Source organism: Protomyctophum parallelum (assembly GCF_964188405.1).
Source record: "Protomyctophum parallelum genome assembly, chromosome: 3".
Taxonomy (NCBI): domain Eukaryota; kingdom Metazoa; phylum Chordata; class Actinopteri; order Myctophiformes; family Myctophidae; genus Protomyctophum; species Protomyctophum parallelum.
Genome location: NC_139698.1, coordinates 50,206,807 through 50,222,781, shown reverse-complemented (window position 1 = coordinate 50,222,781; position 15,975 = coordinate 50,206,807). Strand labels below are relative to the sequence as shown.

Below are 15,975 nucleotides of genomic sequence, written 5' to 3'. Positions count from 1 at the left end.
CTGCGTATCGCACGCCGGTGAAAAGCTGACCCACAAGCTCACGCCGCGGCATGCTTGTATATACTGTAGATTGTCTATTTTCGGCACGCGCCACCGAACATAAATCAAGCATCCTATCAGCGATGGGCCAAGCTTTATGGCCCGTAGTGGAGCGGCAGACAAAGGGGCTGGGTTTGAGCCCTGCATTTTCTCTTTCCACCGAACAGAATGAGAGTGTCACTCAGCCTCGGGTTGGAGAGTGAAGGCACGTGCCGTACTAGGCTTGGAAGGCTTCTCAACCTCCTGGTAATCTGGTAGCCGAGCCCGTACATTAATCACGGGATCGAGCCCCAGAGGTTTCCGAGGTTTCCGAGGAGTTTCATTCCTTTTTTTCTTTTATTTTTTCTGACTGACGTGAGGGTTCTGTTTGCTCTGTTGTGTCTAACCTTCCCTTCAACATTCTCTGCCAATGTCCCCTCCTCTTTCTATACTATATACTCCATCACTGTCTCTCTGCCTCTCTGTCACTGTCTCTCTGCCTCTCTGTCACTGTCTCTCTGCCTCTCTGTCACTGTCTCTCTGCCTCTCTGTCACTGTCTCTCTGCCTCTCTGTCACTGTCTCTCTGCCTCTCTCTTTGTGTCTCTCTGCCTCTCTCTCTCTCTGTGTCTCTCTGCCTCTCTCTCTGTGTCTCTCTGCCTCTCTCTCTGCCTCTCTCTCTGTGTCTCTCTGCCTCTCTCTCTGCCTCTCTCTCTGTGTCTCTCTGCCTCTCTCTCTGCCTCTCTCTCTGTGTCTCTCTGCCTCTCTCTCTCTGTCTCTCTGCCTCTCTCTCTCTCTGTGTCTCTCTGCCTCTCTCTCTGTGTCTCTCTGCCTCTCTCTCTCTCTGTCTCTCTGCCTCTCTCTCTCTGTCTCTCTCCATCCCTCTCTCCGCCTCCTGTCTCTGCTCCCATCATGCGGTAGGCTCGTACCATACCAGAGAACCTATCCTTGCTTGGTATTGACCATAATAATCAGAGAACTAATGAATTAACCAAGCACAGGTATGGTTCTCAGTAATATGCACACTGATTGGTTTGATCTCACGCTGCATGACGATGCAAATTATTATGCCGCTTTACCGACTAACCTCCACCCCCCCATCTCTCTCTCTCTCTCTCTCTGCTGTTCCATCAACCCGCTCCTCTCTCTCTCTCTCTCTCTCTCTCTCTCTCTCTCTCTCTCTCTCTCTCTCTCTCTCTCTCTCTCTCTCTCTCTCTCCCCGTCTCCTCCCAGGTTCTTATCTTACCCATGAGGCCAGTGGGTTGGACGAGCACGGCGAGGTGCAAGAAGCCTTCCTCAACGGGAACGACGCCAGCCAGGGGAAGAAGGAGTACCTACTGTAGCCATACTCTCCTCCTTATCTCTCTGTCCCCCTCCTCCTCCTCCCTCTGTCCCCTTCATCTCCCTCCCTCCTCCCGCACACACACACACACACACACACACACACACACACACAATACGCCACGACTGGCGGCCTTTTGAAAACGACTGTATACACCAACCGCACACCAGTTCATACGACACACGACCACTCCATGCCACTCCCATACTTTGCATACACTCAGACAGAGAGAGAGAGAGAGAGAGACAAAGAGAGGTGGAGGGGGGGGCGAGGGAGCCTATAAACCAGCCACGATGCCATACGTTAGCTCAAAGGAATGAGGGGAAATGGAGAGAGCAGGCGAGAGCTAGCTGAACACAATACAGAGAAAGAGAGAGATTGAGGGAGAGAGAGAGAGAGAGAGGGATAGGAAATTATTCATTTTTCGAGGGAAGCAGGGGAATAAGCACGCAAAGCAAGAGTCGGCACTCCTGCCTTTTTAAAGTGGTTGAGGGGAATTATAGAGGAGGTGATTTAACTCCCTTTGCCCTGAGAAGCAAAAGGAAAAAAATCTCTACAAAATACCCATATCGCACCGCTCAATCTTTAACTGGCTGAGACAGTGGTGAGCAGAGAGAGAGAGAGAGAGAGTATGAGGGTGAGGAGGGGGTGCGGGGGGGGGGGGGGGGTGAGGAAAGGTAAGATGGAGGGTTCGCAAGGCACTATCGAGCGGCTCGGCGCGAGAGTACATTTGAAATGCCTGAAATTGCCGAAGCATCCGAGGCCCCTCGGAGCACAACTCATCCATAATTCCTCGAACAACAGCGCTCCACAAAGCCATTTATACTTCACCATATTCATACTTTATCCCATTCTGACCGGGCACCCATTTTGGTGTCAGCATCATGTTATGCTTTAGCTATTTAAAAATAGCAGATCTACAAGCTCATATCGCGCCACCGAGTGGCGCGATACGAGCTTGTAGGTCTGCTATTTTTGAAAAATCGAAGAACGACTGACATTTTTAGAATCTGATCTCAGGTCAGAATGGTGTTAATCAGACCAGTGTGTGTCCAGTGGAAACCTCGTATGAATCTGATCTCAGGTCAGAATGGGTTATTGAACGGGCTCCACTGATCCCCGCGTGTGCTCTGCTCGGGCCGTTCCCTGGCCAGGCGGGGTGGCGCGGCCCTGGCAGCGTGCTGACGATCCACAGCCATTACTCAGCTCTCTTTAACTTTCATCCACACTCTCTGTATATATATATATACCTCTCTCTGTTCTCTGCTCACCTGTTCTACCTGCTCACCTCCTCTCCTCCCTTCTGCCCTCCCTCGCTCCCTCTGTCGTGTCCTCGTCCCCTCTCACTATCACTCCTCCTTTTGTCAGCTCCTAATAATGAGAGGATTACAGCTGGGTTTCGTTCCCGGCCGAGAAAGGAAGGAATATAAGTCGCTTTAAAGGCGCTATAAAGAGCAGAGTAATTATTTTAGAATGTCATTAGGGGTTTAAAGGAAGGTTCAGAAGTCTTTGAAAAATTAAAGACTAAACAGGCAGAATGAAAGGGAAATTGAATAAATGTGCAAAATAACAGATGATGGATGTTTTTTTTCTGAATGCTTACCATATGTACACACATTAGACATCCATATGTACAGTAAATACACCAACAGAACCAGTATACATATCTCTGAATTCCTTATTTGTATAATAAAAAGAGAACAGCAACGTAAATTAAATGAAACTTTTAAAGAACTATGAAAACAGTTTACTATTGAAACACGTTATGAAAGCTACTACTGTATACTAACACAGAATATTAGCCTAGAGGTGCAAAGCCGAACAAACTACTGTCAAGTGATCTTTAAAGAAAAAACATACAAAAGAATAAAAAAAAGATTGTTTCATTTGTCCTTACGAGAAACCACAAGTCTTATTGCGTTTTTTTAATTAATTATTATTGTTATTATTTGAACAATTTATGATTGTTGTTACTGTTATTATTATTGCTGTTGTTTATTATTATAATTGTAAATGTTAAAGAACTGTACACTTCCCATGTTATGGTTTACTGTAGAGAAGTTTCTATAGCCTTTTCCTCCCCTCTTTCCCTGTTTCTTCTCTTACCCCTGTCTGTCTTTCTCTCTCTCTCTTTGTCTCCTGTGCCTATAGCTGTCTCTCTCTCTCTCTCTCTCTCTCTCTCTCTCTCTCTCTCTTTGTCTCCTGTGCCTATAGCTGTCTCTCTCTCTCTCTCTCTCTCTCTCTCTCTCTCTCTCTCTTTGTCTCCTGTGCCTATAGCTGTCCTCCTGTTTATTTTAGAGTCCATGTGTCACTGTTGATATATAGCTAACTATTTCTTTATAGGGGAAAGATACAAAGCACGACAAAATAAACAAAAAAAAAAGACTCAAAAAATAACCGTTGGAAGGCCAGTCTGTGTTTTCTTTTTTCCTCATTCGGGTTTTATTTGAAATTAGAATTTTGAAATCCTTTGTGTAAAGACAACAGACATTGGATCAATGGGGAATGGTGATCAATGGGGAATAGAGGAGACAGAAATGAAGGTAGGGAAGACGGAGGATGAAGGTTCTGTGTGTGTGTGTGTGTGCGTGTGCGTGCCTGCCTGCCTGCCTGCCTGCCTGCGTGCCTGCCTGCCTGCGTGCGTGCGTGCATGCGTGGATGTACATTGTGAGAGCCAAATGTCCCCACCAGTATAATTTGAGAATTATACAGTAGTTGTGATTCCATCAAGCCTGTTCGAAAATAAGAAGTGAATTTTCATTCATTAGGAAAAAGAAAAGCGCATTTTCCCCCCTTTCTGTCCACTGACAAAATGCCTTTCTTGGGAGATTCGAAATAATGTTATGAAATAAGCCAGTAAAGTGAGACGCGATATTATTTGACATTTATTTCACACCCACCCACCCTCCGTTCACTCCACTGACTCCCCATCACGTGTTTTTCTTTTCTTTTCCAACTGTTCAAAAGAGATATAATGCGAGTTCAATGCTTTCTAATTAGAAACCTTTTACACAAGTGTTTCCATACCCCATTAGCAAATTCTATTATTTCGATATAGACCGAAATCCACCTAACCTGACTCGGCCAGATAGTGAAAGTATTTGTGAACTCAATACTGCCACCTTCTGGCGGAGTTAGGTTAAAATCGGAGTTGGGTTATTCCATTTTGAGGTGTCTCCATTCAGGAATGAATGTGCAAAAGCGCATTATGGGAGGGAACCCCTTTTTGTAACTATACCTTTCAAGACGGGAACCCATTTTGGCACAGTAGGCTATAGGCTATAGCCTATGTAGCAACATAATTATTTTGTAACTTTTGAATAAATATGATTTAGAAAGCGTTTTTTTTTAATCGGCCATAGTCCTAAATGGGTAGATGGAAACTCACTTATTGTGTGGATAACTTTCAAGGTGCTCACAAGAGAAATGGTTGTTTCACTGCGAAAATGTTTACATTAACTAACTCGAGGTTAGAGTTGGGGTCAGGCATTTAGAAGTTTGATTTTGCAGTTGCCGGTAGTGTTATGCCTGCATTTATGTAGCTATATACACAAACGCTGTGTGCTGTGTTGCGAAAATAACAGCTATGACTTTTGATTGATTGAATGCTTTATTGACAGTTTGCAGAAAGAGGCACAGGAAGGAAAGTTCAATACAAGGCCTGCAGAGAGGATTTACAACCCAAGAAAAAACACTAGGCTTGTTTCCATTTGGGTCCTTCATATTCAATTCAGCTTCTAGATCTGCTATTATTATTTTTTTGTGTGACACAGACTATGTATAGGGTTAGAGTTCAAAATGCATGTATAGTAGTATAGTATAGTATAGTAATATGATGTGTGTGTACTGTATTTGTGTGCGTGCGTGTGTGCGTGCGTGTGTCAGGGTAGGGGAGATAGTGGAGCTTAGCATAGCAGAGTTATCAACCTGTCAAGAGAACACAAACAAAACGAAAAGGCTGCGTCGCGTTGCTGCTAATGAATCACAATAAAGGGTGAGAGACACAGTCTGAGTCAGACGTTGCGCACGGGAGAAAATATGACTCTGCCATTACCTTGCACACAGTCAATACCTGACTGTGTGCGGAGGATAGCACTCAACATATCCATAGCTTGCGCGTGGGCCGGCTTTTGAAAGCCGCCGGAGGTCGCTGGTGTGATGGATCGATGTGTTTGTCTTTCATCGATGGCAGGGCTCCACAGTCGGCTGTCATAAAGACGGATTGTCAAACGGCAATCAAAGTAATGGACTCACCGGGTGCTACCAGCTGTACCGTGGGTGCCGAGGATGACAAACAATAGACACACACACACACACACACACACACACAACTGCATGGGGGGGACAGGCACATTCGGTTTATGATGACGCAAAGGCTAGATTACCTATTCGACGCCATCAAATTCACGGTTTCTTGGTCGATGGACCATAAAAAAGAGAGCCTTTATATGGATCATTCTGCAGCAAAGCTGCGAGTCCTTTCAAGCAGTGTTCCATTTGGGTTCACAGTGTACAGAGGGCAGGATGTTCTCTGCCTTTCCCTCCTAAATGGACTGACAAACTTAATGAAACGCTGCCTGGAAAGTGTTACTTTTCTCTACTAGGTCAAGTCTGTTCTGTCCACAGAAAGTACTTCATTCGAGTCCAGTCACTTTCAATTTCATATAAAAGTCCTGCTGTTTTTGCCAGTCGCTGTGCTTTTCAGAGCTGGCTGTGGTGTGGTGCATCCTGGGAAAGCGGCCATTATCTGCCCATGATGATGATGATGATACCCCTCCCGCCACTAGGCCTGATGACATTTGGACCACCACTGTGACGGTAATCATCCAAACCGATAGACATAACAGAAAATTAGCTCAGGAAAAAAAGAAACAGTCTATCGTTCGGGACCCTGCTCTGGATTTCGCAATGAATTCTTTGCCCATCACAGTTTACAACACATAGATATCACAGTCTCTCCGATAATGACTGCAAGAGGTCCTATAAATAACCCTCATACAGCGTTTTAACGATTAACACTATAGAATATTACAGAATTCCCCCATTTATGGTATCCATATTTCATTGCAATGTGTGGCAGTAAACATCACTGCCCATTTTAACCCATTCTGACCGGGCACCCATTTTGGTGTCAGCATCATGTCGTGCTTTAGCTATTTAAAAATAGCAGATCTACAAGCTCATATCGCGCGATACGAGCTTGTAGGTCTGCTATTTTTTGAAAAATCGAAGAGCGACTGACATTTCTAGAATCCGATCTCAGGTCAGAATGGGTTCATCAGGACCAGCGTGTGTCCGGCGGAAACCTCGTATATGAATCTGATCTCAGGTCAGAATGGGTTAACGATAATTCTTTCTATCTCTGGAGGCGATACTGTATGGCGGATTATATACAAAATGTTACCCATAGCCATAATGCTGGCCTCAGTTACAGCCCTGCGGGAGAGGGTGAGTTGCTGACCGCAATTTGGCCGGCTATGTTCTCTGTGGTGTGACCTTAGCGGGGTACACAGGCGTGTCGCACAGTGTATAGCAGGCACTGGCCTGTGATTGAAGTGGTTGAGTGTGTCAGGGGCCTGTCGTAATCAGGAGGCACAGAGCTTAAAGGCAAACAGAACAATTGTACGGCCAGCTGCGCCAGAGGGACTGTCTTGTTTTTTTATTTATTATGTTTTTCCCTTGACTACATTTTTACACCAATGTGTTTTAGCCTGTGACACCTTGTGAGCTTCGTATACGATGAAGTATATAAATCAAGCTTTAGGGGAAATGTGGGGCGAGGGAGGGAAAGACATGAGGTATGGATTGTTTGTGCGTGCGTGTGTGTGCGTGTGTGTGCGTGTGTGTGTGTGTGTGTGCGTGTGTGTGCGTGCGTGTGCATGTGAGAGAGAGAAAGGGATAAGTGATTGAGAGAAACAAGGAAACCGAAAGGGAGAGGAGAGCAAAGAGGAAATCTTTGTCGTACAACGGTGTCGCATGGCGAATATAGCAGATCCACAAGCTCCCACCTCCGCTCCCGCTGGTGGTGAGCTCTTACATTCATATACAGTTCAAGATAAACAATCTAATTAGTGGGAGCACGGCCCTTTTGATTTCAAGAGAGCGTCACGTTTGCATTTACAAGTTTAATCAAAACTGCCACGAAGATTGTCTGATTTGTGTCATAGGCAGGTTAATTATTTTTGTCTCTTACAATGCCAGGTCCTTTCATGGACGGTTATGTTAATACCGCATGTTTAATTAAAGACCATCACTCATATAGGCCTACATTACAGAGTGGGGTGGCTTAACAGAGATTTACAACATGCTTAAAACAAGATCCATAGGAAGAGAAACCAGACATCTGTGATCTGGCTATGGAGCCGTCATCTGGAGACTTAATTTTCTCCTTGACATTTGGTGTGGCATGCAGATAATTAACTGGCCTTTTTCATTTGTGAATTATTCATAACGCCCTGCATGTGCAATAGGTGGCTGATTAGTTAAGAAGTCAACAACAAACATGCCACATGCTAATTTTCCAATCCAATCTATGCGCAACGTGCATTACCCAAGGAACACAAGCCATTTCTTATGCACATACCAAATAAATGCGGCGCCTATGAAGCTTGGCCTAGAAAACTAATTAACCCATTCTGACCGGGCACCCATTTTGGTGTCGGCATCATGTCATGCTTTAGCTATTTAAAAATAGCAGATCTACAAGCTCGTATCGCGCCACCGAGTGGCGCGATACGAGCTTGTAGGTCTGCTATTTTTGAAAAATCGAAGAGCGACTGACATTTCTAGAATCTGATCTCAGGTCAGAATGGGTTAAACTGAAAAGCACAGCCCGGAGATATTCCACTCTGCGGCAAAGTCAAACTTCTGGGCAAACTTTAGCTTTGAGGGAGTGATCGGCCGAACACCAGGGAGCGGCATGCACAGCCTCACGCAGGGCCCTGCCCACAGCCTTGCCTCTACAGGACGTCTGTTCTCCACCTTCCGCTTTCTCGTCGGGAGTGGAGAGGAGCTGCGGCACCAGGCTGTACGCCTGGCAGAGGAACGTGGCCGCCCGGTGAGCCCAGACGGGAGGCCTTCCGCCCGGGGCGGAGAGCAGAAGGATGTGGGTGACGTGAAGGGGCAGACACAGGAGAACGAGGAGGGACAGGGAGAGAGCCAGGGAGCGCCGGGCCTGCGAGGATCCGTGCTTTATAGGGGTCTCCGCTGCGGGGTCGAAGAAGGGGCTCTGCCGGGGGGGCGCCGCACACATCAGGTCCAGGTAGACGGCCAGCAACCCCAGGAAGGGGAGCAGGAAGGACGTCACCCCGTAGACGTAGACGTGGAACTGGGGGCTCAGGATGGTGTCGGGGGCGCACACGGCCCAGTGGCTGCCGTGGATCTCGGCGTAGGTGAAATTGCGCAGGTCCTCTACATAGAACTTGGACAGGAACCCTCCATAAGGGAGGTATTGCCCGATGACCTTGAAGCCGTGGGGGTATTTGGAGGCCAGTGGAGGGGACGGAGAGGGGTCGGAGGAATTGCCGTCCAATAGAAACCCGCTGCCACTGCTCCAGCTGTTCAGGACGTCGGAGCCGATGAACTGGGCGAACGAGGAGAGGACTGAGCCCACCCAGCACAGCAGGACCACACACAGGGCGCGTCGACGGGTAACCAGTGAGCAGTACCTGTTACACACAAAACACATGTTGGATCAGTTCTTATGAAGAGCTGTGTTGTCTCCACCAGGCCAGATACGGCTTCCTCGGGTCCCGATAGGGGGGCTGCCATGACTATAACACAGCCCTATGGGTATGTGTCCCGGCCTGGGAGGGAAATCACTTTTCTAGTTATGAAATCTGCACGCTTGGAAAAAGATTTTTACAGAATCATGTATTATGTAGAATTAAGACATTTTGTGAAATAATACTGATGCTTAGACTTTAAAGCAGGGTTCCCACACCATCCCAACTCATGCAGGACCGTCTGTTTCAGTTGGAGAGCCTGTTCAGGTTGTTGTTGAACGTCATTGGGCAGCCATCCTGCCTATAGACAAGTCTCTGTACATTTTGGGCACTATTTGGCATACTGTAGTTCTAAAAAGCTCACCTTGTTTTAAGTGCACACATCACTTCACCCCATAGCAGTTTGCATGGCGCAGTAGTAATGGACTGACTGGTTGAGCGTCGGTTGAAGTTGTGTTGCTGTTTGTAGAAGTGCTAGGTCTAACATTCTGGTCTTGCATCACGTGTGAAATAATGGGCCATTGGCAATTTGGCAGTACTACTGTATGTTCACCTGCCTTTTGGTTTTTACCTTATGCACTTTGGTTTTTACCACCGCTAAGTGCGTGTGTGTGTGTGTGTGTGTGTGTGTGTGTGTGTGTGTGTGTGTGTGTGTGTGTGTGTGTGTGTGTGTGTGTGTGTGTGTGTGTGTGTGTGTGTGTGTGTGTGTGTGTGTGTGTGTGTGTGTGTGTGTGTGTGTGTGTGTGTGTGTGAGAGAGAGAGAGAGAGAGAGAGAGAGAACATGACAAATATTTTACTATACTATATTCACTATATTTTAAAGTATCGACTAAATCAAATAGTCTGATTAACCACTTAACCACTTTGTTGTGTACAATGCTGGCATACAAAAATAGCTATATTATCCAGTCTACAAGCTCACAACGCATTGCATCGTTACGCAGTGTGACCTATTTTCACTATTTTAAGGAATAATCATCATAAAACTCTGCAACGTTTATTCATAACCAGCTCTGCAGGGTGAAAATCTTTTGGATTTGGATATGAAACCTTCACCTTGTATACCAACCATTAACAAAACGGATATTACATTGAAATTTGGCTGTGAGCTTCCTTGAGAATACAACACAGTAAATCCATATTGTTAATTCAACCACATAGAGTGTACAGATGGAACCAAATAGACTAAATATAGTCCTACTGGTCCAATCCATCACAAATCCTGGTTGAACGTTTTGTGGAAATACAAATGTCAACTTTAGGACCTCAGACTAGAGGCGCGTAGACGTGCATCAAATTGGGATCCTTTAATAAACATAAACATAAACCTCTACCAAAGGTTAATTGGGCTTTAAGGCATGGATTGCCAAAATGATTACATGCACACACACACACACACACACACACACACACACACACACGCATGCATACATGCATGCAAATTGCAAATTGCTATGGCTACTATTACCTCTATTACCAGCTGTGTACATAACACAAGAAAATGCCAAATACAGTCAGAATGTATAACCAATTACCTCCTGTGTCTGTGTGCATGATATACAAGTGTGACCATTCATAATTAGCCATACTCATTTCATGCCCATCATAGCCTACGGTATAATGTATACTGTAGATTTTCTATTTTGCTTCTAAGCTGTGTATATTTTAGTCGAGTGGGAAGAAGGGGGTATCAATCACCCCATGGAAATATACTTCTAATCAGTGTTTCTAAGTGTAATATTGACTGATTTATAGTGAAAATGTCCTAAAAAGTTACATTTTAGGTGACAGCGACAGGACAGTGACAATATACCCTCCTTGTTTCTGAGAGTTGCATGGGGTATTTTGGCGAGCCATTATGTGTCCATGATAGTACCTCTCAGGGGGTATTTACTTTGTCCCTCCATGTTTACCAGAGGTGTAAATCAGCGGCAGAAAGTCAAGTGCATTTGTAAGTGCCGGGTGAAATATCGCCCTAAGCCTTTTCAGTTAACACATTCTGAACGGGCACCCATTTTAGTGTCAGCATCATGTTATGCTTTAGCTATTTAAAAATAGCAGATCTACAAGCTCATAGCGCGCCACCGAGTGGCGCGATACGAGCTTGTAGGTCTGCTATTTTTTGAAAGATCGAAGAGCGACTGACATTTTTTAGAATCTGATCTCAGGTCAGAATGGGTTAATCAGACCAGTGTGTGTCCCAGTGGAAACCTTCGTATGAATCTGATCTCAGGTCAGAATGGGTTAACACTGTTTTGGAATAGCGTAAATCCATACTGTGGCATATCGGTGAGGATGCTAGGCATCCCTGCTGCCCGCGGGCGGCCTCCTCGCATTGATTTTAGCTGCTGAGGGTGTGTTCACAAGACCTGCTCCACTTTTATGCTCCCCTATCAAAAACACTGTATTTTGCAGTGCCTTACTTCCCATCGGGAGTGGATAAGATCACTCCTCCTGCATCAACATCAATTTTAGATAACGGCAACTCGAGAATCGGGAAACTTAACCCCTTTACACACAAACTTTCAATTTCACTTTTTGTTCCTATATACTTCCGGGGAAACCACTAGGATTCTGATTGAAGTAGGAAAGTCGTAGAAAGTCTGATGAACTGAGAAACGTTGTGCCTATTTGCCCGTGCTTTAACTGGACCGGCACACACTGGGTACCAATATTTAACCCATTCTGAATGGGCACCCATTTTGGTGTCGGCATCATGTTATGCTTTAGCTATTGAAAAATAGCAGATCTACAAGCTCATATCGCGCCACCGAGTGGCGCGATACGAGCTTGTAGGTCTGCTATTTTTTTTTTTTATCGAAGAACGACTGACATTTTTTAGAATCTGATCTCAGGTCAGAATGGGTTCGTCAGGACCAGTGTGTGTCCGGCGGAAACCTCGTATGAATCTGATCTCAGGTCAGAATGGGTTCAATGTATATAGATATATGCACACAGTGCTGACGTCTGTGCTAACATCATAGTTTGACATGGTGAACTGGCCTCCGAGTACTCAGACAACGGGCACTGAAACGTATATAGACAATGAGCCGTGGTTTTGACCCCAATCTGCGTGAGCCATCGTGACACTCGTATGTTTATACATCAGTATAAAGAAAAAATATTTTTTTTTAACTGGGACATTTCTAATGGTTACCCCTGGGCTAATGAAGTAAAGTCTTTATTCTTTAAGAATAATTCATCGTTTATTTATTTAAATAGACTACGCTGTAATATTCATGAAATACAGAACTATATGTTCCTTGTTGATTTATGGTACAAACCTAAACTAAGAACATATCGTCTTATTAAAAATAATTATGGCCCTGATCCTTATGTTACACAAAATATATCCAAAGGTCAGAGATCTTTTTGTGCACAGATTCATTCTGGGACCTTACCATTAGCTTTAGAAACGGGTAGATTCATTCTGGGACCTTACCATTAGCTTTAGAAACGGGTAGATTCATTCTGGGACCTTACCATTAGCTTTAGAAACGGGTAGATTCATTCTGGGACCTTACCATTAGCTTTAGAAACGGGTAGATTCATTCTGGGACCTTACCATTAGCTTTAGAAACGGGTAGATTCATTCTGGGACCTTACCATTAGCTTTAGAAACGGGTAGATTCATTCTGGGACCTTACCATTAGCTTTAGAAACGGGTAGATTCATTCTGGGACCTTACCATTAGCTTTAGAAACGGGTAGATTCATTCTGGGACCTTACCATTAGCTTTAGAAACGGGTAGATTCATTGGTACTCCTGAGGAGGACAGAGTGTGTCTAGTGTGGGATTTGAAAGAAATTGAAAATGAAATTCATTTTTAATTTTACTGCCCTTTATATGAAGAGTTAAGATATGTATTGTTTTGTAAGATGACAACCATCTGTGCTGGCTTTTTCTGGTTGGAGGACTATGAGAAGCTGGAGTTTTGTTTTGGGAGGGGTATTTTTGCTTTGGCAGACTTTTTATGCAAATCGTGGGAAATGAGGCAGAATGTTTTGTTTGTGTAAAAATGTTTCTTTTACACAATGCAATATTGAAGCAATGTTATGGTGTGTCCTGTAAGTCCATGTGGGCTGGGCGCCTTTGGTGCATGACACAGAAATAAAGAATCTATCTATCCATCTATTCTCTGGGGGTATTTTTAGTTGTATTTACTGTCTATGTCAAAGATCTGCATATAAAACTCATTACTGAGGCGAGGCATCCGTGCATTTGTGTTCACGACTCACCATCGGTACGCAAGTATTGTATTAAAGTTAATGTTGAAGTATTTGTACTTTACTTGAGTATTTCCAATACTTTTACTTCTACTCCACTACATCTCATAGGAAAATATTTTTTTCTTTACTCCACTTCAATCATTTGAAAACTTTAGTTACTAGTTACTTTGTAGATTGTGATTGTTATTGCAATACATACATTAACCCATTCTGACCTGAGATCAGATTCTAAAAATGTCTATTACATCCTGACAGTTTCATTATTAACCCATTCTGACCTGAGATCAGATTTAAAAGTGTCTTCGATTTTTCAAAAATAGCAGACCTACAAGCTTGTAGATCTGCTATTTTTAAATAGCTAAAGCACGACACGATGCTAACGCCAAAATGGGTCCCCGTTCAGAATGGGTTAAGCACTTCAGCCTATACATTTCGACCATTTGAAAATATCTACAAGCTCACAATGCGTATGATCGCATTTGATCGCATCGCATTTGAAAACTTTAAATGGAACATACTGTATAATGAGTACTTTTACTTTTGGTACGTTAAGTACATTATGATGCTAATACTTTTGCACTTTTACTCAAGTAAAAAAAATTGGATTCTTAAAAAAAAAAAAAAAATCCACGATTTTGCAACCCATTTTTTCCACCCAGTGTCAATTATCTAATGTAATCCTGGGCGCTATACACTTCCTCTGCCAACCTGGGGAGAGCAACGGACTGACCCCATGCTTCCTTCTATGCATGAGGAGTCCAAGCCGCTTCTTTTCACCTGATAGAGGGTATAGTTTCCTTGTTTGGACATAGCGTGTGGAAGCAACACGTTATACCAACCAGTTCCTTTCCCCTCCATCAGGCGCCCCGGCTGGTCAGGGGGAGGTAAGTTAGAGACCAGGCTGGATTACTGCATGGTTTTTGTGAGGGTATACCTACCCTATAGGGGACACGGGGAGAACATGCAAACTCCACACAGAAAGGCCCTTTCGCCAACCCCACCTATAGGGTATGGGCACTGATGACGCAGAGGAGAGAACACGCCCCCAGCGCCCATAGCACTCCCAGCGGGAATCGAACACAGGACCTTCTAGCTGTGAGGCGACAGCACTACCGACCACGGCCCCGACTCAAACACATTTTGAATTCCGGACTTCTACTTGTAACAGAGTATTGTAGTATTGGTCGCAGTTTACGATATGAAAACCTGCATATCATGTCAGTCAGTCACACCTGAGACACCTCATGTCAGTCTGTCAGTCACGCCTCATAACATGCTCCATGTGGCCATCTCTTTATATGAAGATCACGACACTGACCCCATCAAACCCTGGGTATAGCCATACATGGAGAAGACTGGATCATCACCTAGATCTGCATATATATGGAGCCGGCCAGCAACTCTATACATCTGACCTCAAACCTTAAAGGAGCATTCAGTGATTTGGGTGATTTGGAAAAAAAACCTGGTCCGCCCCGGTAACAAGATGTACATGCACTCACTACAGTGGGGGGAAGTACACCAGACCAACAGCACGTGCACCAAGGGCCGCCCCCAATCGATCGTGATTGGAGAAAACAACTGTCCAGGGCATTCCCAGAGCGGTTGTTTCAGCGCAACCTCGTTTTCTTGCCCTCACAGGGCGTCTTATGGGTACTTTTACTTTACCCATTCTGAACCGGCACCCACGGGGTTATGCTTTAGCTATTGCTTTAGCTATTGAAAAACAGCAGATCTACAAGCTCATATCGCGCCACCGAGTGGCGCGATATGAGCTTGTAGGTCTGCTATTTTTGAAAAATCGAAGAACGACTGACATAGAAACATAGCTTTATCAGAAAACTGTCAGGATGTAGAAGACGTTTATAGAATCTGATCTCAGGTCAGAATTGAGTACTTTTGTCCACCACTGACTCACCGCTGCAGTGCCAGACGCCGCTGCAGGTGGCCGTCCAGCGTGAGCAGCAGCAGCAGGCACATGGTGAACTGCCGGACGAGCAGCGGCGCGCACACCAACGTGATGCAGGTGTACAGACACTGGGGCGAGCGCAGGTTGAGCAGCACGGACACCGGGACCCCCACGGCGCCCCCCGCCGCCCCCACCCAGCCCAGACACAGCCGGAGGCACGACGAGACGCTCCCGGAGCCACCGTGCGTCGGCCGGGCCTCCTCCGCCCGCCGGGGGGAGCCGCCCTGGACGTCCACTGCCAAACCGGCGCCACCGCTGCTGCCGCTGCTGGCCATGCACAGCCTCACGCTCGCCACCGTCACACAGACGGACAGGACACACTGGCACAGAGAGTACAGCCACATCATGGACTCCATGTTCTGCAGGGGGGGACGGGGGGCGGACGAGAGAGAGACAAAGACAAGCATACAAGAGTTGAATATAATTCAAAATGGTCATGACTTTTTAATGTGTGGGAAAGAGAGAGAAGGTGACGTATAGGGAGGTTAGAGGTGCATATCACTCCCACTTCTGACATGTGCACTGACTGGGCCTGTGTTCCCACAGCCGACTCTTTCAGCACTCATTTCTCAACGATTCAACTCACCTTGTCAAAAGAGCGGTCAGAGAGAGAGAGAGAGAGAGAGAGAGAGAGAGAATACAACTCAGATCAGAGTAACAGGGTGGAGGAAATATCTGAGGTTAAATGTGGGCGA

At 45.4% G+C, this 15,975-nt stretch overlaps 2 protein-coding genes across 2 annotated transcripts in view; one reads left to right on the top strand and one right to left on the bottom strand.

Moving 5' to 3' along the window:
* Nucleotides 1-2,022, top strand: part of cadm4 (cell adhesion molecule 4) — a gene marked incomplete at its 5' end in the record, with an annotated part of 89,751 nt that extends 87,729 nt beyond the window's left edge. Inside the window, one exon of the mRNA XM_083762212.1 lies at nt 1,250-2,022. Coding sequence (XP_083618338.1) covers nt 1,250-1,359 — 110 coding nt within the window. The 3' untranslated portion in view covers nt 1,360-2,022. The remainder of the gene's footprint in view (nt 1-1,249) is intronic.
* Nucleotides 2,023-8,217: 6,195 nt separating this feature from the next.
* On the bottom strand, nt 8,218-15,636 carry LOC310856739 (adenosine receptor A1; the record flags this gene model as incomplete). The annotated part of the gene is made up of 2 exons (XM_083762211.1): nt 8,218-9,025; nt 15,230-15,636. 2 exons carry the CDS (start codon nt 15,634-15,636, stop codon nt 8,218-8,220), a joined length of 1,215 nt encoding a protein of 404 aa, XP_083618337.1.
* Between the last annotated feature and the right edge of the window lie 339 nt (nt 15,637-15,975).